The following is a 27045-nucleotide window of genomic DNA, read 5'->3' as shown; positions in this document are numbered from 1 at the left end:
TGGTATATGGATTTATTTTGCTTATGTTGAATATTTCATCAGTGGATTGGCTTATATTGGGATGGTGTTTCTTTTGGTTGTTCCTATCACTGCAAAAGTATTATCTGTGAATGATGCTTATGTGATGATTGTTTTACTTCTTAAAAGTTTGAAAAGTTAAAAATTTAATTCACGTTGCATGTGTGTCTTTCAAAGCTTTCTGGTTAAAAGTATTTCCTTAATTTTCTTTCTAGTTAAAAGTAATCTTGATTAGAATACTATTTGTTGAATATCTAATGAAGGTAGCTACCACCTTTTAAAATAAGCAAAGAATCAGTCAATAAATATTCATTAGAGACTGGTTCAACTGTGGTTACATTTGTCACCTCCGTGGGTGTGAGAATATAGAGTTAGGTGATAAATTTGTTAACCGACAAAGTTGAAGGCTTATTCATTGTAATTCAATTTTCATATATCCTACTCTAAGATAGTGGATCTCTTCAACAAGTTCTTGTATCTTTCTATGAAGAAGTGAACTTCTTCAGCAAGTCTTCCGGGGAGCAATGTGATTCCTCAGGCAATGAGCCTTAAAACAAATTGTAACCTTGTTTTTATATATTGTGAGAAAACGCTCACAATGGCTTTTCCCTTGTTAGGTTTTCCACATAAATCTGGTGTTCTCTTGTGCATTGGTGTCCATTTATTTATCTTTCATTGTTGTCAATCTATTTAATGGTTTTGAATTTAAATTGCGCAAAAAGGTTTAAGTTTTGAAGATATTGATTCATCGCCCCCGCCACTCCCCCTCCTCCCTCACCCCCTCTTAGTATCCAAGTGTGTTCATTAATCACATGGCTAGCTAGTCACTTCTGAGGAGCAAGAAAGAAGAAATTAATGATAGAACTATTATCTTTCTCTCACATAAATGATAGCCACGTGTAGTGGGCAAAGTATTTAACCCTACTAATAGAGAATTATGGTTTCTCTTCAATAATGATAATCTTTATTTTAGGATAGGTGTTGTTTACACCTTCAATTATTTTATTAAATCTATTCTTTGGTGTTGCCTTGTTGAATCGTTATCTCCAACTACATGGATCATGTGTGGAGACTTTAACATGCTCAATGATTCTTTCAACAAGTATGGTATGTTTCATGTATGTGTTAGATAGTTGGTGAGACAGAAACTTTATATGCACAATAAATTAGACCTCCAAATATTGACCTCCACTAAGACCAAATGGAATGGTATATGTGGTGCAATCTACATTCCCATTTTGAATAGTTTCTTAAAAGAATTGGTAGGGGATCAATACTTTTCTCCTCTAATTATTTTTCCTTTGTACTTAGCCTTTTTCATATGTTCTTTCAATCTATTTATATATTACATTTTATAATGACTAGTAATATGTTACCTCCAAATCCAAAAAATGCATTTGTTAAGCAACTCGTCGATTCATCAACCTATCTTGGTATATGTTCAATGTGTCTAGTATCTTCACCTATGGTCTCATCATGAAACATGTGGGATAGATTGGTTGAATTATGCAATTAAACACACCTCTAGGTTACATCTATGGGTTCCAAGATGCTAGGTTTCAGCACTAGATGTATGAATGAATCATTACCAAGATGTACCAAATAACAACTAAGATCTAAATGCAATATTTTACTCCTTTGGAACTTTTTATTGAAGAATTTTTTAATAGAAATACATTTCCAATGGTCACTTTTCCAATGTGGTTCAAATTAAGACTCACATGCACTAGCTTAGATTTGGAGAGAGATTATTCAAGGTGCTTTTTTCTTAGATTTGGAGATAGATTACTCAAGGTGCTTTTCTCTTAAAGAGTTCACCATTCTTGTCAGGTGATCAAGCATATTAAATAATGATATCAACTCCTAAAGGATTTCCTATCATCACCCAAGATTTGTGCCATCAATATGAATAGGTTTTAAAACCTTAAGATCTATCCCTCAAGCAACCAAATGTTCTTAAAAAATGCATTTAGGTGTTTCCTTGTAAGGTTTCACTTCTCATAGAGAATTGTGTGATAAACATCTCACTCAATAATACTTCGTAAAGCTTCTTTTTTTTTTTGGCTAAGATAAAGCTCTTTTTTTTGGCTAATGATAAAGCCCCTTTTTTTTGGCTAATGATAAAGCCCCTAGATGTAATTTTTTTTAACGTAAATTCTATTAAATTAATCAGTATTCCTATTTTTTGTCAACCACTTGTTAGTAGTCATTTTGATGACCACCACTTTTTAATTCTTCCATAGGATAAAATTAATGTCAATCATGCTCTTAAATATTTTTATTCTGTTTTCTTAGTTTTTAGCTCAACTTACCTAAGCTAAAATAGCTTAACTCTTTGAAATAGATTAATTGATGAGAACTCTTCAAATTATTAAGCATTCCCTTTGCATTTTTAAGCTTCTTCCTTTTCTGGAAAGTTATAATTTGGATGGAGAAAAAATGTCCTTCTATATTGCTAGTAAATTCTAGATTTATTTTAAAGTTCTTGTAAATAACTATTGATGGCCTAGAAGATGCAAATAAACACAGGTTAACTGTTTCCACTTAATCTCTCCTGAAAGAAGTAATAGATAACAGAACTTATCACCTCCCAAGGTCTTGGGAGTCGTCATGACAATACCGTGTAACCTAGTTGTCTATTAGGTCTATTCGTTCAAGGGGGCATTCTGATTTTGATATTCAAACTGAAAAATTTCCTAACTACTCCTAATCCAACCAGATTTTAAAGAAATAGCATTGCAAGAAATTAAACGCTTGATATTAACTTAATCTAATTAATTTTACTAGATCCAAAGAGCATTTAAAACATTAATCACTAACATGCAAATTTACATCGAATTTAACACATTAATGATGCCAAATTCAAAAAGGAAAACTCGAACTTATATACATTCACCAAAAGATTAACCGCCATATATGTGCGCATATTAAGTTTTAAGGAAATATGATCAAATATCAAGTGCAAAGATCTTTAACAAGTGCGCCTAGAGTCTGGTTGAGAAAGTATCACGCCAAAGAGGAAGGAGAACTAAAGCGCGTTGGGAAAAATAAAAACAAAAAATGTTGAAAATGGAAAGACAAGCTACTTGGAGGAAACTCCAGATTGATGTGGAAAGAAGGAACCCTCAAGCTGATTGTCTTTCATAACATTAAGGAATATGTTTCTCATTTTGCTTCCAAAGTAAGTGCTTCAGGAGTTGTAACTTGTGAGGCTAAAGGACTGACCAAATCTTTGAAAAATTAAATCATTTGTTCCAATTGGGTCTTTAGCTCCTCTTTGGTCTATTGATTATTCTACATCCTTTGATTTGATGGGTCTCAGAAGCAGCTTCTAAGGATGCTACTTGCTCTCGCCTTGTTGCCTGCCCAGGTTTACTTGTGTCATTTGGTAATCAGCATGGGTGAGTTATTTTTCATCTTTTTCAACTAAAGGAGTGTCTATGCTTGCAACTATCTCTAATTGCTCATTGGTCCTTGTGGAGTAGAAAATCCTTGCTTTCTTCCTCTGCCTGGGCTTATCTAACTCAACCTCCATATCCTGTAGGTTAACGGTAGTTAAAATTTTGTCTTATCTTCTCCAAATTTAACTATAACCAAGTGGGAGTATCAACAGCAGTGTTGCTATTCTTGGATGGCTCTAGCTGCTTCTCAATAGATTTCCCTTATCAAAGGACCTTTAGCTATTGCGTTGGTGGTTCAGGCATTGTCTTCTAAGGAGACTTCTCTTTTGCAGGAGGTGGAGGAGGAGGTTTTTGTTGTGAAGAGGCATCTTCTTCTTGTTGCTTTGCAACCATTTCTTGATCCTTCTTCTATTGCTCTTCAGCTACTTTGAAAAGGCTCTATTGATCCTTAGCTGTCAACGCCAAGTGAGAAGGATCCTGATCTTGAGCTACATTATCTTGTTCATCTTGCTCCTTATTCTTCTCTCCTTCCTCTTGATCTTCTCCTTTATCATCTTTTTTTTCTCCTCTTGCAACCGTATTATGGATTCCCCCATGTTCTTCTATTCTAACCTCCAGTTCTATATTGTGTGCCCCTTCATCTTGAATTCTATCTTCAGGAGCTTGTACTTCATCCCCTTCCTCATCAGTTTCAATTTCTTCATCATCTACATCCCTTATGTCAATAGATTCCTTTTTAGGCTCTGATGTTTTAGTCTGCACTGGAGGCACGCCTACATGATCATGATCACTCTTCTCTTTCTCTATCTCCTCCTGAGATGATGGTTGCCTCTAAGGAGGCTCTTGTTCTAGTTGTGGGGGAGCAGAGGGCACTGCAATGTCTGAAACTTCTAATTCTTGTGCTCCTTCACCTGGAGTCATATCCAGAGCTATTCTTACTGGGACCATTGTTTGCCAAAGGATCTACCTCTAAACCAATGGTTACCCCTGCACTAGTTGCTTTATACAAATATTGTGAGTGTTTCCGCTTTTTCTTCAACTTATACAAATTTTTGGCAATACAAATAATACAATTCTAGGGAATACAGCCTGCACCAACTCCTTAGTAAATAACATACACCATTCTTTACATAAAAACATATCAATTTCCCTTAACAAAAAACAAGGCTACTAGTTCAAATCAAAAAAGTCAAATGCCCATATTTGTTGTTACATATGATTCATCACAATTTTGGCAGGCTTATTCCATCACAATGGACCTTCTACAACAGTTAAATTTTTAATCCAGTCCAAATGACAGAGATCTTTAACAGTTTCAACGATGACCTAAATAGGCTATAGAAAGGGGTAAAGACTCATGTAAAATACGTAAATTTAAAGTCTTTAAGCGATTTCAATACCATAATGGTTTGTAAAATTAAGCCTGGACATGGCATCGTTTTCTTCATTTAGAAACTCAATGTTATCAAACTTCATTTTTTCGTATCATTTCAATTTCAAGCCTTCAGCAATCGTCCATGGTTCACAAGACAACCTCTTAACTTTATTTTACAACATACCTGTTATTAAATTGAGAATTATGGCAAAATTCCTTATGCAGCCTTTACAGCAAAATTAACAAACAATAAACAACATAGTCGAGGCGATTCAAAAAGAGAAAAATAAAAAGGAACATTTATAACAGCAATATATTCGACTTCACCATTGTCATCTACCTACTGAAAGTTATCCACATATTTCTCAGAGTGATAAATTTGATTAGTCAAAACGATTCAAAAGAAAAAATTAAAAAATAACTTTTACAACAGAAAGAAACATGTTCGATTTCAACCATTGTTATCTCCCTAATGAAAGATAGCTGCGTATATTTCTCAAATTGATATGTAAGTGTATCCTTTATAGGCATAATGCAAATGCAACCATCCAGTAGGAAAGAAGTGCCAACTTGAAACTGCAAGTTGATGAGGAAATTTGATAAAATGCTGAGATTATCTTTAATGGAGTATCTTGAGACTATCAGTTCTGGAAAGTTCTGTATTCCAGAATGTGTAACACACCTTTGCTTTGAAGGTTACAACATATATGCTACTACTATAGCTAACATATATAATTTAGTAGGCACTTAAAACATATCATCGGTGATAATATCAGTTAAACGAAGTAAAAATAAAATTATATGTAAATTGCTCGTAGGCAGAATCCATCCATCTACCACTCAATTTTTACAAGCCGACATGCAGCGGTGAATATAGAAATAGTTTACTGGAATTAGAATCTTATCAGTAACTTGGCTGCAGATTTTACCACTATACCAATTATTACCCACCAATAAAAGCTAACCTAGCACCATCTCTCCTTATCTTGATAAAGATACGCAATATATGCAATTACATACTTTTTCCCTCATTTCCTCGTCTGCTATGCATTAGATTTGTACAGAAAACCAGTGATTAACCAATTCATGATATACATAAGATAATAAATTATCTGTGATGGGAGGATAATAAAGTAATCCTTTCTAACCATGTCAGCCTTTCTCTGTCATGTTATGTAGAAACAAAATAAAGTTACTTATTATGCCTCATGTTCTGCTTCTTTGATTCTAATGCAGCCCCATCTCTTAGCATGTCCTGTGAATCAGTTTCCATTCCCAGTTTTGCCAGGGCTATAGCTTGCATGTAAAAAGCTGTCGGCCACTCTGGTTGACATACTTGTGCTTGCATTGCATCTCGGAGAGCAAGCTCAGGTTGATCACTCATCAAGTAAGCCAAACTGCGCCTTGCAAAGACAGTCGGCGATGGCATCGTCATAACGCTTACTAACTGTGAAGAAAAAGAAAAAAAATAGTTATACTATATTTATTCATATTGAGAAGGAAAAAAAAATTAGTTATAATATTTTTTTTTAGATTGGGTATGCTGGATAACTGAGTTTTTAGATCTTGGATTTTTCTGTTGATCACATTTGTACTTTTATATACAGCCTTTGAAAAAAAGCATAATCATTCTTCCAGATACACAAGGATGAATCATAATGTCACATATCAAAATATCTGATTCATGCCTAACATAATAACTAATAATAATAGGAAAACAAAAAACAATTGAGATCAGTCTTTATCAAAAAAACAGAAGATACTAATCATACGGATATGACGGAAAGGTCAAGGCACCAAAAAGATGAGTGAACTAGAATTCAAAAAATGCAGCGCTAATAGAACTGGAATCAAGTACCAACATACTTTGGAGTAGTATTCAATAGCAGTCTTAAAGTCTTTGTCTCTGAAGGCAATGTCACCGAATTTCTTTGTGTTTAGCATCTCCTGAACTTGCTGAGTCCACTCTTGAAATGATAGCTTCACAAAGAATGCAAACACTCAGGTTTTTAACCAGTGGCAAAAGCATCAAAACAAAAAATGAAGCATGACAATCAGACTGCTTCGATTAGTTTTGATTATTAAAAATTCCTATAAATTGGTGTAGAAAAAACCAAATACCTCATTCTCTGCACCCTCATCATCCTTGTATCCCGTTTTAACCAGCACATCATGTACAGCTGTAAGATCCATCCTTGCACAAGCCTTTCCAAGTGGAGAGAGCATTACTGGTAGAGATGATGTCACTTTATTTATACCCATCAGTATATTGGATGGAACCTGCATTGTGCAGGAATCTTGAAATCAACAAACTTTATTCATATGTAGACCACTGAAAGAAAATAATTGTGCTATGGTTCCTTCTGACATGTTACCTCTGTCTGCTTTTGAAGTGGGGCTAATGCTGTTGCAAGAAACTTAGTGCTAGGTCTGTCTCGTGGTTCAGACTGCAAACACCTTGATGCCAATCCAACTAGTTCAGTTGCGTCATCATTCGCATACTGTCCTTCTAAGGAAGAATCCATCAGCACCAAGACATTTTTTCCACGTATCAAATCCAAGGCCTGCAACATCAATGTTAGCTCATTAGATATTCCAGCTTTGTTCCAAACAATCACAGACCTGAACATCAAAGCTTAGCCAATTTCAACCTTTACTGCATAAACACATACAAAAGACTAAACCAACTGTCAAATCTAGAAAACAACATTTTTAACAATTAACAAGACAATTTCCCCCCATTGATGGGGTAATCAATAAACATTCTTATTGAAAAAATGCTAAATGGTTGAGAACTGGAGACCCCTGGTTGGCTTTTTAAAGCTCAATTTTGATGGAAAGTCTCAAGGGAACCCATGTCCTGCTGGAGCTGGATGCCTTCTGCAAGATTCTAGGGGTCAGCTGGTTAAGGAAGTGTCCTTTTTAGGCTTGAAAAATAATAATGAGGCACAATGGGAGGTGCTGTTGGAAGGTTTCGATTTAGCTGTATTGGTGGGGTGTAAGAATCTGAATGTTAAAGACAAATCCATATTGGTTACTAATGGACTTGATAAAGAGGGGACTCGAAATTAGAAGTTTTTTGGCTCAAGCTCTTAAGCTCTGCAAAAGTTTCGAAGAAGACATGTTGTATTTCCATTGCCATAAAGAATGCAATTGACCGGCTGATTTTCTGGCTAATACAAGCATTGAACATTTCCCCTTCACAGCAGACTTTGGCAATACTGGATACACTGAAAACTTGGAGTGGTTAAGCCCCACTCCTGTTAGCAGATAAAATCATATAATTGTTCTTTATAGGATCTAGATCATATTATTTTTTATACTTTTTATGTGATTGAATAGTTCAGAAATTTTCGGCTATAGTTGCATGGCCCTTATCATTTATATTAAGGAAGGTTTTCTCAATGGAATGGCCGTCATTTCCAGAAGCATGCGATTGGTCTTTCTTCCTGGTGTGTTGAATGGTGGCCACATGTGAAGTGCTCCCTTAAGCAATGTTTTGAATTTTTTCTATCAATGTTCAGCTTGCAGATGTTGCAGAGTTGTGCTCAGTTTAATGGCCAAGCAATGTTTGAACCACCTTGTAGGAGTTGTACAGGACCCTTTTTATGGGGTGGTTGTTAGGTCGTAGGCTTGGGAATGTCTTTTTTTCAGCCAAACTGGGAAGGAGGTAAAGTGTGAGGATTCTGATAATGGGTTACAGGTAAAGCTGACGATTCTACAAAAGGAAACTATCAGGAGGAGTTGGCTTTTTTTTGCAGAAAAAAAAATGGCTATGTTTGTTTGTGTTCTTAGAGTCAGTTGAAAGAAAGTCAAGTTAGGAAATTCCAGTCAGTTCATACTACCTTCCCTGTGTGATAATAACCTTAGGAGAGCTTCAAAATGTTTGCAAATTGAACCTAAATTTCAGATTTTTTACCAGTGGATTATGTTTAGATGAAGTTGTTGAAGAGGGCCAAGGGCTCTGCCGGCATGGCTACAGATGCTTTTAGGGGTTACAGAGGTGGCAGAGAGGGTGGTCTTTCTCCAGGCTCTGCTGGCCCCAAGGACGGAAAGGCATTGCTTGCCATTGACTGACCAATGGTGAGTCCTTGTTTTTGGTCGTGCTGAAGAGCATTTGACTTTTTGAATTCTTGTTTTGATAGTTTTTTTGTTGGCAGTCGATTGTGAAGATCTCACCTTACCGTGTTAGGTTTTTATGTACTATCACTTCTTGTGGAATTTTGAGCAGAAGCATTTTTTTTGTCTTCAGATGCTCATGTATGCCCCTTTTCTGTATTTTTGTATATGAAATGATATTTCGATGATTAAACCAAGGAGAGGAATACTCCTTAAATAAGAAATTACAGAATGATGTTTCTATATGAGAAACAATCGTGAACGATAGCAGAAATAGAAAGATACTAAACTAACTAAAAAATACATAAATGACCATCAAATAATAAATACAACAATTACTTTAACACCCTCTCTTAATGATCATTCTACTAACTACACCAAGTTGCCCCCCTAAATTTTAAAAACTTGTCCAGGCTCAGAGACTTGGTTAAAACATCTGCAGTCTGATCCTCAGTTGAAACATACTGCAACATCATAGATCCATCTTCAACAAACTGTCGTATGAAGTGACAATGGAGCTCTACATGCTTTGTTCGCTCAGGGAAGACTGGATTCTTGGCAAACTTTAACACCCCTTGGTTGTCACAGAACAAGGGTGAACAATTTTTGTATGAAAAATCATGCAAAAAACAAAAAACCCATGATATATAATCCATCCAGAAACAACATTTTTTGTTAAAAAGCCAAAAAAACATGAAATTGTGCCAAAAACAGTGAGTGCTCATTGCAAGAAACCCACATTTTTCTTGCAGACACAGGAAAATGAACCTTCGCACGCAGAATAGTGAGCTCTTGAGCCATCACAAAAATAACCTCATGATTTTATTTTCAAAAAATCCTTTTGGAAAAAAATTCCAGATAACAACACAATTTTTCATAAAAATTTGTAAAAAAACTTTGGAAATAAATTCCAGTTAAATGCCCAAGATTTTTTTTAAATTCATCAAAAAGACTTAACCTGCTCTGATACCATGAAATGATATTTCGGTGATTAAACTAAGGAGAGGAAAACTCCATAAATAAGAAATTACAGAACAATGTTTCTATATGACAAACAATCGTGAACGAAAGCAGAAATAGAAAGGTACTCAACCAACTAAAAATACATAAATGATCATTAAACAATAAATACAACGAAATTAGTTTTAATAGTATATGCTCATTTTCTATATATTGCTTTAATAGTATATGCTCATTTTCTATATATGTAGGGTGAGGTCCTCAATAGAACCTTCCCTCTAGAGACCATAAAAAGCAAGACAAAAGACCATTTATCTTTTACACAAAATTCAAAAAAGCCTACAATTAACTTTTCATCATTAGACCAAAAGATGTTAGTTTAAAAATATTATACTGAAAGAGTTATAAAATGTGAGTTCAAGGCAATGATAACACAGAAGAAACATTTGCCAGACAGTCACAAAGATTACAAGTGATGATTACCTAATAGTATGCCTACTCAAATCATTAGCAATGGAGAGAAGGAATGAAGGGGAAAACAATGAAGACCGGACGTCTAAACCATAATAAAGACTGAAAGTAGTCATAAAATGTGATGTTCAAAGGCAACGGCGAAACACATAAAAAACATTTGCCAGAGGGTTGCTGACAACAAGTCATGATAACATAACACGTTTATTGATATTCAAATCACAAGAAATGCGAGCAAGGAATAAAGGGAAACCATATTACTGTCCACAGATGATTAAACTAGGTCAGTGAGGCACCATACAAATTCTGGATATAACAGCAAAAAGAATGCCTGAGTAACTTCTCTTTAAAAAACTAATTATTGCATAAAAAATTTAAATAAACATCCTATGATAACAATAAATTGAAAGCAATATCCAAGTGATTTCAGTTTAGTATATTTTAACAAAAATTGCAGGAATGAGTAGAAGAATCCAGTATGCCATACCATCAGCTATTATGAGATCAATTTAAACAGAAAAAACATATAAATTCATATTTTTAGTATCCATAATCCATCAGGCATTATACATTAAAGTTTAGTAAAGCTGTAGAAAAATGAATATCCTTACGCCTTTGGTAGCAGATCTTTACTTCTGTCTTTCATTTCAATGTCCTAAAAACATCAAACTGGCAGGAAGGAAGAGGACCAAACTCACCTAAAATTTGCAAAGCTTGCTAGGATAAAATTTTAAAGGCAATAATAAAAGATTCATATATACCAGTCTTCTTGACAGGAAATAAACAGTACATTGTACATTAAAGACGCACCATTGTTTATGCTATGACACTGTTTGTTGCTGATTTACTTCTGGCTTAAAAGGGCATAAAGATGGTACTTAATGTATGCTGAGTTGCAGTTGTTGGCTAAAGCATCATTGTTCAATGTGATGGCTTGGGACTGCTATGCTCACCTCAAGGGTTATTCTGTACCTATATGTAGGAAACCTAGGAGATGGATCGATACAATTAAATGTGTGCGTGAAAAGGAGCCATTGGTTTGAAAAAGAGCTGTGCACAGTTAAAGCATGTGAAAGCATAAAAACTCTCTATCTGTGTGCACGCAAGAGAGAGAGAGAGAGAGAGGCATACATGACTAGGTGGGATATGTTTTCCGCTGAGTAGGTCCAGAAGAACCGTCCCATAGCTATATATGACACTCTCAGGAGTCACTCTACCTGCACCAACAAGCAAGAGCATGCATCATATGTGACTTATGTCTCCATATTTCTTAAAAGAAATTGACAGCAAAACTAACATTATGCACTAGGAACAAATCAAATTGAAAAAACCAACATTTTATATATAATCCATAGAGGGTGACATAAATCACTATACTAAATAGCAAAATTACTGGTTAATTCCACCAAATACAGATAATAATATTTTTTCCACTAAGCAAGGAAAAGAACACCAGAAAATTTATAAACAATACTTCTCAACATTATAGGGGATAGATTAGATGGTATAAAAACAATAGATTAATAAATTACAGACGTGGGTTTAAATATGGAAACTTTGGTTTTGAATTTCAACTTATAAGATACCAAATATGCCAGTTTATTTTATTAGAGATTATAAATCTATGAGAGCAAAAAGTAGTACATATTACCTCAACAAAATTAACCCAACGATCAACAGGTAGAAATATGGGAGACATACTCTATATATCTAAAGTAATTGGCATCTCATCACAAAACACAAAAAAAGGGACTTTTTTAAATTGTAAAATATATATAATTAGATGTCAGGTATATTTCCTCTTGGAATTAGAAGAAAATGGCATCATTATCACTAAGTCCCATACTTGGGCTTTACAAGAAAATAATATTCTACCCACTGCAATAGACAAAAATTATAACTGAAACACATTTAAGATAATGAGGATACCTGTCCTGAGAAACTCAGGAGGTGTGTATGCTAAGTTAGTGCTATAGCTTTTTCCATCTCTGCTGTTTTTCATTAGGCCAAAGCTTGACAATCGAGGATCACCATCCTAGAAACAAAAGTGAAATAAACCATAAATTTCACATTATAAAAATTGATTTGACAGAAATGAACAATCCCACAGAATAGATTTCTGTTCAGCATCAGCAATGACAATAAAACATCCCATGCAATAAAGTTAATCTTCAAATTGTCTCACCAAAAATGAACAATAATGTTAGAAAGCATAATTGTTCAGAACCGACCCATTTACCCGTTACCCAAAATATGGATGCCTTTAGTTTCATTAAAAAATGCTATCAACAACACAGTAAAAGAACAATGATTTCACAGCCCTGTGTTACATAGCCATTGGTTTTCTCCACTGGAACAGTGTCAAGGAAAAACTCATGTTTCACTCCTTAACCTTTAAATTTAAAAAATGTTACACTTAGGAGTTAGGAGGATAGCATATTTTATTAGTATTACTAAATGATTGTCATAGACTCATCACTCAAGGGCATGACACTTCAGAAGGGAAGATATGTTGTTTTAAGTTGTAATCATTCACATTATGATTAATTGAGATACATAATCTCTTACTGATTATAGGAAGGTAAACATGGGTTAGTAGCATGTTGCTACCAAATGATTGTGAAAGAGAGGAAGATTACATTTTAGATTTCTATTTCTCTCCTATAGTTTGCCTCTCTATAAATGAGTGTTGTTTGTGTTATGTATTACCAAGCTCGATGGTTTACAGTAATTGTTCAAAATTCAAATTACTGAATGATAACCTCTGTGCTATAATGAAATTTAATGTTTATTTTCATAATTGCCTTCTGTCTGCTTTAGCATTCCCTGATCTTTATGAATTGCATTATAATCCGCCCCTGCTATCAGGTATGACAGACAAACAGAATTTCAAAGAGGCAGCACCACCTATCAGCTTGCCAGTGGTACCTCACATTCATCATCTTGTGGGCAACAATAACATGAGTATTAGGTATGGACCATTCTATAGAAATAAACTGTGCATTATGAAGAATCAAGTTGTCATGGACCACATCACTAATTAAATAAAAATTATTATGTATGATGAAAATCGTATGTATATTCATTGACAGAGATACAGAGTATCAAGAATACAAAAGAAAAAAAAAATTAGGTAATAATGTACTTAACATACAAGAAAACAATGTTCCAAAGAAATATTCAAAGGGGTATTTATAAGCTAGTTTCAGAAAAAGCATATTTTCATTTTACAAGTTCAGAATTTCAGATTTACAACATTCTTGGAAGTGAGGTATTCAGTGCTTCCAGATTTGTGCATATCACTCTCAAAAATCTAGACTTCAGGATGCAGAAAAATCATATTTTAGCTTTTCCAGATACACTTTAACAATTACTTCAATTTTTAACTAAGTTGCCAGATTCTGCAAAAAATCCCACGGGTCCTGGTTCAGTTCGCACCAAATACTGTTCCATTACAAATTCTCCCCAAATTCGGTCAGGGTTCGATTTTGGCCCAGGAAATTCACTCGGAGGAACCCTGGCCGAATTTTGACGTATTTTGGACAAATTTCAGTGCCAGCGGCAGAACCCAGGAAGAATCTAGGTGAAAAAAGACCCTTTTTTTTTTTTTTTTTTTTTTTTTAAATTTTGCCTAATTTAGACTATTCGACCCTCCAACCCTAAATTAGACCACTAAAAAGGTCAAATAGGTAAAACCTATCTCATTTGTGCATTTGTGAATGAAAAAGAAAACTTGTTGGCTCCACTTCTAAACTTTCTTGTATTTTGCTATTTATTTGCTGCTGCATATATGTATATATTTTTAGTTTTTTATTTCTATATGGTTTTGTACGGACGAACCCAAAGCGAACCCAAACCCACCCCCCCAAAAAAATGAACGAATTTGCGAACCAGAATCTCGAACCAGAATCCGAACCGGCAACTTAGATTTTTAACAGAAATGGCAACCATCCAGCTGCATAATTTCAGATCTCAACTGCAAACCTTTTTACCTTAGTGTGTTTTGGGCCAGATATTATATTTTCATATTAAATCAGCTTCATAAAATCCACAACGTGGCTCCTTTTAAAGACGATGTGATCACATAGTTACAAGACTCGCTTAAACTAGCCAAGACTTGGCAAGTCCCAAGGTAGTTGCCACTAAACGGGTCCCAAGGACTCATAACCCAAGTGCCCAGCAAGTCTAGTCAAACTCACTAAGTCTGCCAGACTCATCAGACCTAGCAAGTCTCAAGGGGGAGACTCAGCCATGGCAAGGAAAAAAAAAGCAAAAAGACTTAAAATAACCTCACACCATAAAAGCACATTCAATTCATTTTCAAACGAGGAAAAAAATAGTTTTGGTACAAAAATACATGCTATTGAAGAAAATTCTAACACATAAGTCGTGCACGAAATGGAGATTTAAAATTTAAAAATTAAAACCATCTGGAAAGATTTGTAGTAGCCCTTGGTTTCATCTAAAGGAGCCTACGGAGGATTTGGATGAGCCTACCATCAATTTGGAGCAAGTCTGAAGAGGTAATTGTGTATTTTTAAGTTTTTTGTTTTCTTTTATGTATTTTCATTTTCATTATGTTCTACATTTGTTTTTTGTTTTTTCACTTTAGGTTGATGAAAGAAAGAACAAACCATGTATCTTCTTCAGGTAATTGTACTTCCTAAAATCCATTGATTTAGTAATTTAAGATTTCTAATTTTTACTTTTACTGAATCACTAATTTTGTTTCTTGAGTGGCAGGGTGTTCTTGAAACTAATTGATGATTCAAAAAACACAAAAAATGTTGAATTCCTTTGTGAGGCTTTGAAGAGAGTCTTAGCCAAGGTAGATGATGAGAATGAGGTGCAATTAGTTACAGATAACTAAGCAAATTATGTTGCTACAAGTAGACTTCTCGGTCACCCATCCTTATTCTGGACTCCTTGTACTACTTATTGCCTTGACCTTGTATTGGAGGACCTTGCCAAGATTCCATGGATCAAAGCATGTATGCAGCATGTTAAAAATACTTGTAAATACATATACAATCATACTTGGGTTCTCAACTTAGTAGGAGAATTCACAAACCACAAGTTGGCTCATCCCAGAATACATCCCAGACATACTCAGACTTGCAGAGTACTCAGCAAGCCCAAATTTTTTGACTCAGCAATTTAAAAAGTACTAAAATTTCTTATAAAAATACCTCCTTTTTTTTTTTTTTTGCAAAATTCAATCACAAAATGTATCAAATGAGTCTAACAACCATGAGGAAGTGTTTTCTATTAATAATTAATATAAGTTTCTAGTTTAACTTTCGAATTTCAATAATAAATATTAAAAAAACATATTTAAATCCTATATATCTTAATTTTTTTACAATTAACTATATATATATATAATTTGAATATATTTTAACCACAATAGATAAAACTTGAAAATTTGAAACTAGAAATTAAAAACTTAAAAATAAAACTATAGTTAAAAATTATATTTTAAAACTATATTAAAAGTTATATTAAAATCTATATTAAAAAACAATATTAAATATTATATTAAAAACTCTATTCAAAAACTATATCAAAAACTGTAGTAAAAACTATATTAAAAATCTATATTTAAAAAACATATTCAAAAAGTCCTAAGTTACCAGTTTGGGTTCGGATTCAGGTTCGGATTCGGGTACGGATTACACGGATTCGGCAAAAAAAAAAAAAAAAATCTTGGGTACGGGTACGGGTACGGGTACGGGTTCATCCGTGTATATATATATATATATATATGATCAAACATCAAAATTATATATATGTTCAAACATCAAAATTATATATGTTCACAATTCAAACATACAAATATGAAACATACAATGTAACTTTCCCATACAATGATAACAGATAAATCATAAATCATAAATCCATAATTGCCAATGCCAATAAATATTCTGATATTCATATATTGTAAATGTAATATCATATTCATAATTTGCAAAAAAGATAATATTCAAGTTTCAAGTTTCAACTGATTCAAGTTAAAAAACCATGTTACATGTTAAAAAACCATTAAAAAAACTGTTTTTATTTGCTTTTTTTTTGTTTTATGACCCGTGGGCCCCTTTTTTGGGAACCCACGGGCTTGGTTTCACCCAGGCCCGCCTGGGTTCCACCCGGGTCATGCCTAGGCGGCTAGGTTCCCTGTCCTGAGTGGAACCCAAGTCGAACCAGGCTCGGACTAGGACCGGGCAAGAACCAAGAGTCAAACTTGGCCATTTTCCCCAAGAACCGGTATCTGAGTCTAAGTTACCGATTTGGGTACGGATTCGTGGATTCGGCAAAAAAAAAATCTTGGGTACGGGTACGTCCGTACATATATATATATATACATACATGTTCAAACATCAAAATTGTTAATACATGATAGCTTCGGTAAGATAAATGATTGAATGAGAGATAAATGAAGTCTCTCATTCAATCATTTATCCTATCGATAAACTATGATGAAAAACTTCAAGCTATTGTTCCTTCATTTGATGATCATTCTTCATTTATATATGTTCAATCTACTTGTAAAGTTCGATCAATGCTTAACTATCGATAATCATCGATTGCAAATCTCATAAGCACAGAATGCCGATTGATATCGGTTTACATTATAACGTATGCACTCCAATTAATATCGGGCTAACCAATGTACTCCGATTAATATCGGTTGATATATTAAACGGTGAACATTGATGGTTATCGGGATAAACTAATACATACCGATTAATATCAGCTGTCTTGCATATAATGTACACACCGATTAAGTATCGGGTGGTTAGTTAAGTATACACCGATTGGTAAATGCTACGATAAGTCAAAGGGTGCGATCAAGTAATGTCTTGATTGATCATGTCTAAAAGACATGACCGGTCAAGGCATTGCTTGATCCTCCCTGCTTTCATATACATATCAATCGGCATTTGTGAGAAGGACATTGAAATTAATAAATGCTCCTCTCACCGGCAATATAAAAGAAGATAATCAGATTTATCATATTAAATATATAATACATAGTTAAAAGAAAAGATAACCTTGAATATAACTTGCATCTTGAATTGAGAATTGAATAACATTTACAAAAATTAAATACGTTCAAACATCCAAATATGAAACATACTAACTTTCCCATACAATGATACATAAATGATATATAGTTGTTTTTTAATTGTTTTTTGACTTCTATGACCCGTGGGCTCTGTTTTTGGGAACCCACAGGCCTTGGTTCTCCCGGGTCCCTCTAGGTTCCACCCGGGTCCTCCCCAGGTGGCTGGGTTCTATGTGGGTCCTGCGCAGGACCCATAGAGAACCTGGCCACCTGGGCAGGACCCAGGTGGAACCCAAGGAGAACCAGGCTCGGACCAGGACCAGGCAAGAACCAAGACCCGAACCCAGCCTTTTTCCCCAAGAACCGGTATCTCAGGTTTATTTTAGTGTTATAATATCTTTGGCAACACCTTTACTGCTTGCTTGACTTCTCACCTCAAAGATATTAACTCTGTCTCTAAGGATCAGTAGTTGACTTGTGGTCTCAAAGATATTATTAATTTGACTCTAAAGGTAAGAAGTTACTTGCGGTCTCAAATTATTATAGCTTTAGTCTATTTTCAGGGTTTCACATAACTGAAATCCTTTTATGTCAGGGTTTCCCATATTTATGATGTGCATATAAATTGGTTACCTCTTGCCAATTTATTATCATCTTATGTTGTATTTAACTTGAGCACTATACAATTAACTCAGTACATCCAGTTGACATCCTAAACTTCTTCATACATTTGCGCTTAGTGGTGTGGAGTGGATACTTTCAATCTTTGCGTGAACACATGTAAAGTCATCTCATAGAATTTGAAATGAGGTTAGTGGTGTGGAGTGGATACTTTCAATCTTTGCATGAACACATGTATCTCATAGAATTTGAAATGAGGAAGATACTCTCTAGCCCCCAACCACTGTTTATTTCTGTAGTCCTTGAATATAATTAGATCCTCTGTATCTTTGCTTGCCATAACCTTATTAACCATTCGTTTTAAGCAGAAAGTACATGATTTTCCCTTAAAAAAAAATTCTCAGCCATTTAGTCAAAGTAGCCGAGGATAATCCCGTTCAATAAAATTATATCATATAAAAGTTTGTGTCTGGATATCTAGACCTGCAAAACACCATTGTGCATTCAACAAATGATGTGGCCTAGTGAGAAGAATACAGAAAGGTGCACCAGCTTCTTTTTCTATTTAACCCCTCTGTTTAATCCCCAAAGGACAAACTTCCAAACAGCCACCCTCATAGAATAGGTTATCGATTCCTTTATTAAAATCTGAAGTTCCATTTTACTTTTGAAATCAGTATTTCATGCACACTTAAAATTTTGTGGATATTGTCAGATGTTCATCAAAACAAAACTTAAGCTTTTCATATATTGGCATATACGGAAGATTCAAAATTTAAAATTTTAAATGCTAAAAGTTTCAAATAAAAATTAAACTAGTTGGCATGTGAAGGACGCCAGCAAATATAGAATTTAATATACACTATCATTCAAAATCAGCATATACTGAAAATTTTAGAAAACCAAGATCTGTCAACTTTTATAGCCAGAAAACTGAAATGAACACATTTCCTTCACAAATAAAACATTTTCCTGATCATAAGGCCTCACCTCATCAAAAAGCACTCTATATGCATTTAAATCATGATAAATGCGTCGATTTTCAGTATTACAGTGGTCTAGTGCTTGTGCAATATAATATGCTACTCTCAACCGCATCGCCCAAGGCATCGGTTGCTTCTCCCCTGCCAAAATATAAAATAAAAAGCAATTTCATCAATGTTTGTGTTTCATGATCCATGGGTTTTGAAGTATGAGGTCAACAACTGTTTACATTTTTACTTTAATAGTCTAAATTATGCATGTTAGGCAACAAGTGATGATTCATTGTGGACAATATTACAGACCTTAGAAGCAAAAGAAATTGTATGTTACGGTGTAATCTCCATAGAGCTCAAATATTAAAGTAGCTATATTATATTGCTGGATTGCACTTTTCATAAAACTCAAAATGTGCAGAATTTTATTTTACAGGTGAAATATTTCAAATACCTTTTCAGTAAATATTAAAATCAATTAAATTATATAAAAGAAAATGATGCCTAGGTAATTGTACATATCCCAAAATTCGGAGGCATAAAAATTGGCCTTGCATGACACAAATATTACATGTTGCTCAGGACAAGATTTTTCCAGAAATATTAGCATGTTATTTTTTTTTGCAGAAACGAAATTATAGATCTACTAAAAGCAATCGATTAAGGCTGAAAGAAACAAACATCCACTGAAACTTCAAGAATCAAAACATGTAAATCAATAATAGGCCAACAGTTTCCTAAAACATGATAGTTTCAAAGATACTGAGCTTCACCAAAAGCTCCACCTATTACCACATCATAACGTCCTATTTGTAGAGGTTAATTTTTTATGTTTCCACCAGCACCAAAAGAGCATTTGCACTGCAGGATTGATCCAATACACAATACTGTTAATGGATGAACCCACTATAAATAATTCTGAATGAAGAACAAAAGGAAACATCGAGTTCATTTGCCAAGGCATCCAATAAATCCTAATTTGAGCACCAATTAGATCTTATTTGTGAGTGGATATCCCACTGGTACCAAAGATGCACTTGAGTGATATAAAAACCATATTGTCAAGGCTCCTTAAATAGTGCTATAAGGATGTCATAGAAGCATGCTCAATAAATTTGAAGAGAGCTACTATAAGTTTTTTTGAATTTGTAACACATTGCTGGTTGATAATTCAAATGAGGCTACCTCAAGAATAATTTGAGCACTTCCACTGAAAAATTACTTTCTAAGTCAGTCACAACATGGACTTAATCTTCTATCCAGTTGGCATTGCTAACAAACTGATTCTCATTGGTTTTAGATATCCTATGGATACCTACAGAGACTTACATCATTCATTTGAGATTTTGCTTGGTAACTTTCAGATGGGGTCATGATGTCCTTGGTTTGTCTTTCTATAATAATTTCCTTTAAACAATTCCCTTTCCCGTATATCTAGACATTTTTGTGACAATTTGGTACACGGCATCCATTACCATAGCGTGACCAGATATGACAAAGACTGGCCAGAGGGACTTGTGATAGTATCCTTGGTTGCCTTTCTGTAATAATTTTATTTCCTTTAAGCAATTACCTCTTATGCATATTTAGACATCTTTTGTCATACTTCGGTACACAATGGTACACAGCATCCATTACCTTAGTTACCAGGCTTGACCAAATGTGACAAAGGCTAGCCAAAAATCTAACATTTCAGCTTAACTGAGCAGGGGGACCAAATGTGCAATTCTAAAAATATCAGGAAAAAGTTTAAAAACAAGAATAACAAAAGCATGATCCTTGGAGGCTACTTGGCTAACCATTTACTTTCAGTTCTCTTAGAAACTAGGTTGCCGGTTTGGGTTCGGGCACCGGTTCAGGTTCGAAGAACCGGTACGCCGGTATGGCAAAATTTTGAAAAGGGTTTGGGTTCGTTAGTACAAAAACATGTAAATTATATATATATATATGCAGCCTACAAGCATGAATTAAGATTAGCATGTCACATAGCATCATATAAACAACAAAACCAACATAAACTTGTAATCATAGCATCATGATCATACCATAACAGCATCATATACATCAAGTTTAATATCAAAATGATAAAATATTCAAATATCATTGTTTCAACTTTCAACAATTTAAAGTTTGATCATCAAATGGATTCTCTAATTCATCATCCTCATTCTCCTCCTCCTCATCATTGACATTGACATTAGATGAATCAATGCCAATGCCAATGCCACTTACACTTGCACTTGCACTTTAAGTTTGCTCGCTATCTGAGTCATCAATGCAACAAGCTGAGAAGTGAAATCATCCAAATCAGTATGTTTTGGCTCCATATCCAACATCTTCGTTTCCCCTTGCTTGTAGTCATGTTGCTTGTGTGAAATGAGCCAAGTTCATGTTTTAAAACGCACTTTTAGGGTCATATTTTAATTTTTTATGTGGTGGAATTCAAAAATAAATAAATTTTGCAAAAAAAAAAATCCATTTTTGGGCTGTCAGACCCTTGGGTTCGACCTGGGTTTTCTTGGGTTCACCCTGGTTCAAACCAGGCCTGTGAATCACAAACCCTGTCCGGACCACAGGCGAACCGGACCCGAACCCCGAACCAGGACCGGACCAGACCAGTACCAGGGGTCTAGGGGGCCGAACCCGGTAACTCAGCTTAGAAACAGTAGATAACTACATTACTGTTTACATAACAGCTTTTAAACACATACTTATAGTCAATCTTACAATTTCATCATGAAACGTGTATAGTTTCCCAAACAAACTGTTTTGAGGCAAAAACATGGTTCCCGTGATTCTAACATTATATCATTGTAAAAAGACCAATTGTACAACTTTTGACTTAGTTGGTACTCTAAAGTTAGGTGAGGTGAGTTTATATAATACTTTGAAATGTTATGAACACCAAGTAGTATCTCCCTTGAGTTTTTTAGATGTTGGGAAATACTAGAACTTACATGTTATTTTTCTAACAAACTAACTTAAGTTATTAAGGTGAATTGATAATATAGTATCAAAACTTAAAGTTGTAAAACAATTTTAATTTATAACAAAAATAACTATCAACTGGCTATAGGAACTATAGAAAAAAAAACCTGTGTTACCCCAAGTTTCCGGGACGGGGGGTGGGGAAACGAGTTCCTAGGATAGATTATTTTTTTGCCATTTTTGGGGACGGAGGGGGCAGCAGAGGGGACAGATATATAAAAAATAGGGAAAGTATAAATATATAGGGAAATTTCAAATATATTCACATGATAACAATGTATAATTGATAAAGGAGAAGTTATACATATGGTAGTATGAAAAGTCCCACATAATATCCTAGAGTAAAATATTGAGAGAATTTCATAGAACTGACCAGATCTTAGAACTGCCAGATAGAACTAATAGGATTGATTATATTCTTGAAGAGAAGCGACAAGATATGGGTTACCAGTTTCTTTCTAATGAGATTAGAGGTTGAAAATATTTAATAGGTTGATTGGTGGTACTGATCATAGAACGCATCAAATTCAGAGAAGTGATGTGATGAGATATATTACCAGTATTAATGGGCTGGTAAGCTGTTGATATACTCATAGATACAGTGGTCTAAGCTTCATTCCCGTTTGTCTCAATGATTTCCCTGTTCTCTTCCTCAATAAAAATTGCCAGTTGAGTATCCTATTAAGGATTGTTGATCTCAGAGGCATCAGTATTAACAGTGTCCATGGTATTGTGAAAAGAATCCTTCTGAGCAGACTAAAAATAAACTAATATTGTTGCAGAGTTTTGATATATACCATTGCAGAGTTTTGCAGAGTGAACCCAAGAAACTATGGTAATTAACCCTGTTGAAAAACTAAGTTGAAGACTTGAGAAATTCTAAATAACTATCCTAAAAGCAGAAAAGCATAAGCAAGGATTAATTTCAGACACAGACAATTAAATTTTGACTTAAGTCACAGAGTCCAAAGGCTATCCAAATCAAAGTTAAAATAAATTAATTGTGGTTGGAATCAGAGTTGTACACAGGTTACAGAGAAAGTAGTACCATCTCTGATTTATTTAAAAATAATACACCTGATTTCTTCTGAGTTTGGGTATTTATTTTTTTCAGAAAATGAGGCACGCCCAGGCAGGAAGGCCAACTGTCCCAGGGACAGTCAAGGGATGTCTTGGACATCCCCAGGACAGTCAAGGGACGTCTTGGATGTCCCCACCGTTTCCACATTTCCAGCAAAAAATCATTTTTTGGGGATGGCAAGGGGATGTTTCCCACCATCCCCCCGTCCCCTTTTCTGAAATGGCTGCAAATCTAGGGGAAACGCATCCCTGGGTTACACTGGAAAAAACTTAAAAAGTAAACATCAATAGACCTCTACACCTTCGAATATGTTACTTGATATTTTAAGGTATAATGCCAATAATCTGTACCACAATATTTCTGGTATAGTAAAGCTAGATCTCCTTTTCCTTTGTTTGGATTTATCACCTTATTCAATGACTTTAAAACATAATCAATAGGCTGAATTATATGCCATGCAGATGCAGCCATGTTCAAGCTAAATATTGACAAGCTACAGCTGAACCAAATTCTCATTAGTATACACTAAGAGACATTCCGTAAATAACTATTAAATGACACCACATTCATGCACTCCATGGAACTCAATTCCATAAAAGCATGCCACCTTGCCACTCTGTTATAAGCAATGTTCCCCCTATGGGTGGCCTTGCTGTATTAGCTAAGAGACATTCCGTAAATAACTATTAAATGACACCACATTCATGCACTCCATGGAACTCAATTCCATAAAAGCATGCCACCTTGCCACTCTGTTATAAGCAATGTTCCCCCTATGGGTGGCCTTGCTGTATTAGCTCACTACATGTTGCTAACAAATTAGAATCTTTTTATGGTCAAATGGCCTTATTTATATCCTATTTCAACTCTGTTACACAATTTTAGAAGCACCATTTGCAATCTATTTATTTTCTCCCACAAAAAAAATTCTCAGAGCTGCCATGTAACATGTGCTGCAAACTTTCAATCCCCCACCCAATTTATGAATGGGAGCTGAAAAGTTGGGTGGAAATCTATCCATCCGAAATGCCCATGAATTCAAGTGCTGGGAACTTAAATAAAAATCTCACTTAAGCCCCTTTAAGCTATTACTCAATGGGAAAAGCAATTGTTGCTAGTTTGAATTAACTACGTTGTGATAATTCAATTGCAGTTCCTGCGCCAGCATGTTTTGATCTTTAGAGCTACTATCAACAAAAAAATGTGAATTTCAACCAACCCTTAATCTACAGCATTTAGAAACTTAAACAATAACCACATTATAGGCCATGTTCAAATAGATAAAATGGCATGTCATGTAATGGCCTATTGAAATTTCCAGTCATTGTTCTACAAAGAGAAATAAAAAGACTGTGACTCTAACACATTGCAAAAGGAATAAAAAAAAGATAATTTAATGCTAAAAGTTGTCTTTAATGTTACATACAGTGAAAGAGGTGCTTGGACAAGGTATCATTTGGCATGTACTCTGCAACCAATAGCCGTTCATCTCCTTCAAAACAGCAGCCAATCAGATTCACTAATCTTTTGTGTCGAACTCTTCCAACACCTGCTGCTTCAGCCTGTACAAAGAAAACACTGATTCGGTTAAGACCGGTAAAATCATCCACAATATTGACAAATATCCTTGAAAAATAAGGCTATAATGCACAATAATGGGTCTTGTATCACTGTCTGTTGCACCAACAGGAAATGCATTCAGCAAGTAAAGTTAAGCTGTTGCTGCTAGTACCATCAAGGGCTAAACTACAGGGGCAAGTGTGGAGCAGAAGTACTAACAATGTTGTGTGCCAGCCAGCATGCAGTGTTACAGATCTGAGCTTCGAAAGAAACAATAATCTCCCTTTTACGGCAGAAAACCCTAGACTGGAAAGAAATCCCTAACTAAGCAAGAAACATAAATACCGCAAGCGTTCAAAAATCTTACCGCAAACTGCCTGGCATCCGGCCAGGATTGTTTTGGAAAACGTTTAACAGCAATCCAACGATTGTTTTCTAGTCTTCCTTTATATACTGTATTCGGAGCTTTCTCGCCGCTCTCTGACACAATGTTCTCACTATTAAATCCTCCTGTTGCAGCCCGTAGCTCAGCGAGTGAGTATTCCTTGAACGTAGGCACTCTATCATTCTCAAATTGATCGACATTTTCTGCATCAAGAACAATCAAATTGCTTCATTATTCCATCAAATTGTTAAAGATTAATCCTCGTATGATTATACGGCTTGTAAACAGCCCTAACTATGCAATAGAACAGCAGCACAGCTGTCATTACATATTACAGAACATTATGCGGACCTTATGACTAGTACGTCATAGTTTAAAACTCAAATTATGATAAACATTCAGTAGAATATTATCACACATACACACATAACTGTAGCTTGCAAGAAATGTAAGAGAGCAACTTCACTGCTTCTTCGGAAGCTCTAAAACCGTCAAGCTGTCGAGCAAACCTACACTACATAAAATATCACTTCCGTATCGCTAAATAAACATAACAACCACATAAACAATGCCAGATATGTACAAAATCACTATCTGTAGGTTCAGATGCACAATATTGCATCAAAACCACTCAAAACATCATAAAATGCGAAACAAACCCACTCAACCATCGCAAAATGTACGTCAAAACCACTTAAAAGTCACAAAATGGACATCAAATCCGCTCAAGTATCATTACATAAGCAACAGAACTAAATAATGCCTCGTCCAAAACGTAAAAACCTACAAATCATAAGAACTGCTCATCATCACAAACCATGCACAGAAACTGCTCAAATACCGCTGACTATGTCAAACAACTACTCAAATATCCCTAAAAACAAAGCAGAAAATGCCATTACTTCCCCCCAAACCCGTGAAAAAATAAGTGCCCGAATACGCAACAGACAGAAGTACATCATAACTCATTTAAAACCCGTGAAAATACAGAAAATATTAGAAACCTGCTAAAATATCTCCAAACACAACAGAAGTATCTTAAACATAACAAAATACACACCAGAATCATCATCAGAGCTCATTCAAAACCCGTGAAAACTACGAAACTCAAATATTTAAGGTACCGAACGCAAAACATGTTGGAGCTAAAACAAATTGACAACCCGACAGCTTCAAGCATACCCGGATCTAGCTTCTCATTTTCAACCGATTCTGCATCAGGGCTTGGCATATTACTCGTCTTGGACTGCAGGCACCCCATTCTCAGAGCTAGGTAGCCGAATTAAATCACCAGCAGAGAAAGATTCAGAAAAGCCCGATTTGGGTACTAAACTTCACGCATTTCGACCTCGAATCCGATCAAGATCCTGCGATCGCTTTCCCCTAACTTTAAATTTGAAGCCTTTTGTGGAATCCATCGACATTCTTGTGGTCAAATTCCTTCACTCCTTTAAATGCTGGGAAATTTCCATTCATTGAGGATGATACTTGAGATCCTTTTGGCTCTCTCCTCCTCTTCCTCCACCTCGCCTCGGTCCCCGAAGCTGAGGCTCGGCTTCCGAAGCTGACTGGACAGCTCAGGCTCGGCAACTGATGATGATGAATTAAAAAGACTTCATAATGAAAGGGCAGAGCAAAAAGGACTGTGAGTGTGACGTCTGTCAGGCGGGTGCATCTGAAGCGGGAGGTCACATGGGGAACCAACGCGGGCTTATGCAAGCGGCTACCGGACGGTGTGGCAGGCTTGGGAACGTCCTTGTCAAGCTTGGGAAGCGGGATCGACTTGTCCTTGCGCGGATGACGTGGCAACTCTGTTTCTAATGGCGCAGAATAGGTGATGACGTGGCATCCGTATGGTATGCGCGTAAAATAAAGGAGTAAATGGGTGCCGTTAAAAAACATATGGTTGGGGGGGTTTTATTTTTAATTAATTAATTATAGCATTTCCTTTTACTAATTAAGGATTAAATCTTGGGAGAAGATTTGTCCGCTTTTTAACATCATGCAACGGAAAGGGAATCGA

General features: G+C 35.3%; 1 protein-coding gene across 1 annotated transcript; it reads right to left on the bottom strand.

Moving 5' to 3' along the window:
* Nucleotides 1–5570: 5570 nt before the first annotated feature.
* LOC131076263 (serine/threonine-protein kinase BSK2) lies at nucleotides 5571–26596 on the bottom strand. Its single transcript, XM_058013350.1, has 10 exons — nucleotides 26205–26596; nucleotides 25005–25225; nucleotides 24504–24639; nucleotides 19022–19155; nucleotides 12274–12379; nucleotides 11476–11561; nucleotides 7170–7358; nucleotides 6916–7074; nucleotides 6661–6774; nucleotides 5571–6241 (listed from the first exon to the last, which is right to left on the bottom strand). Exons 1-10 carry the CDS (start codon nucleotides 26281–26283, stop codon nucleotides 5987–5989), a joined length of 1479 nt encoding a protein of 492 aa, XP_057869333.1. The 5' UTR covers nucleotides 26284–26596; the 3' UTR covers nucleotides 5571–5986.
* Nucleotides 26597–27045: the final 449 nt, after the last annotated feature.

Source organism: Cryptomeria japonica, chromosome 4, assembly GCF_030272615.1.
Source record: "Cryptomeria japonica chromosome 4, Sugi_1.0, whole genome shotgun sequence".
Lineage (NCBI taxonomy): Eukaryota > Viridiplantae > Streptophyta > Pinopsida > Cupressales > Cupressaceae > Cryptomeria > Cryptomeria japonica.
This window is presented reverse-complemented; position numbering and strand designations above follow the sequence as displayed.

Bases quoted from the DNA above. Each gene is read 5' to 3' on its own strand.
- LOC131076263 (XM_058013350.1), bottom strand. From the start codon at position 26,283: ATGGGGTGCCTGCAGTCCAAGACGAGTAATATGCCAAGCCCTGATGCA. The intron at 19,156-24,503 runs GTATGTAACATT...ATATTTTGGCAG, and splicing joins GTCCAAGCACCTCTTTCACT to GGGAGAAGCAACCGATGCCT. The intron at 7,075-7,169 runs GTAACATGTCAG...TGCACAATGCAG, and splicing joins CACTTCAAAAGCAGACAGAG to GTTCCATCCAATATACTGAT.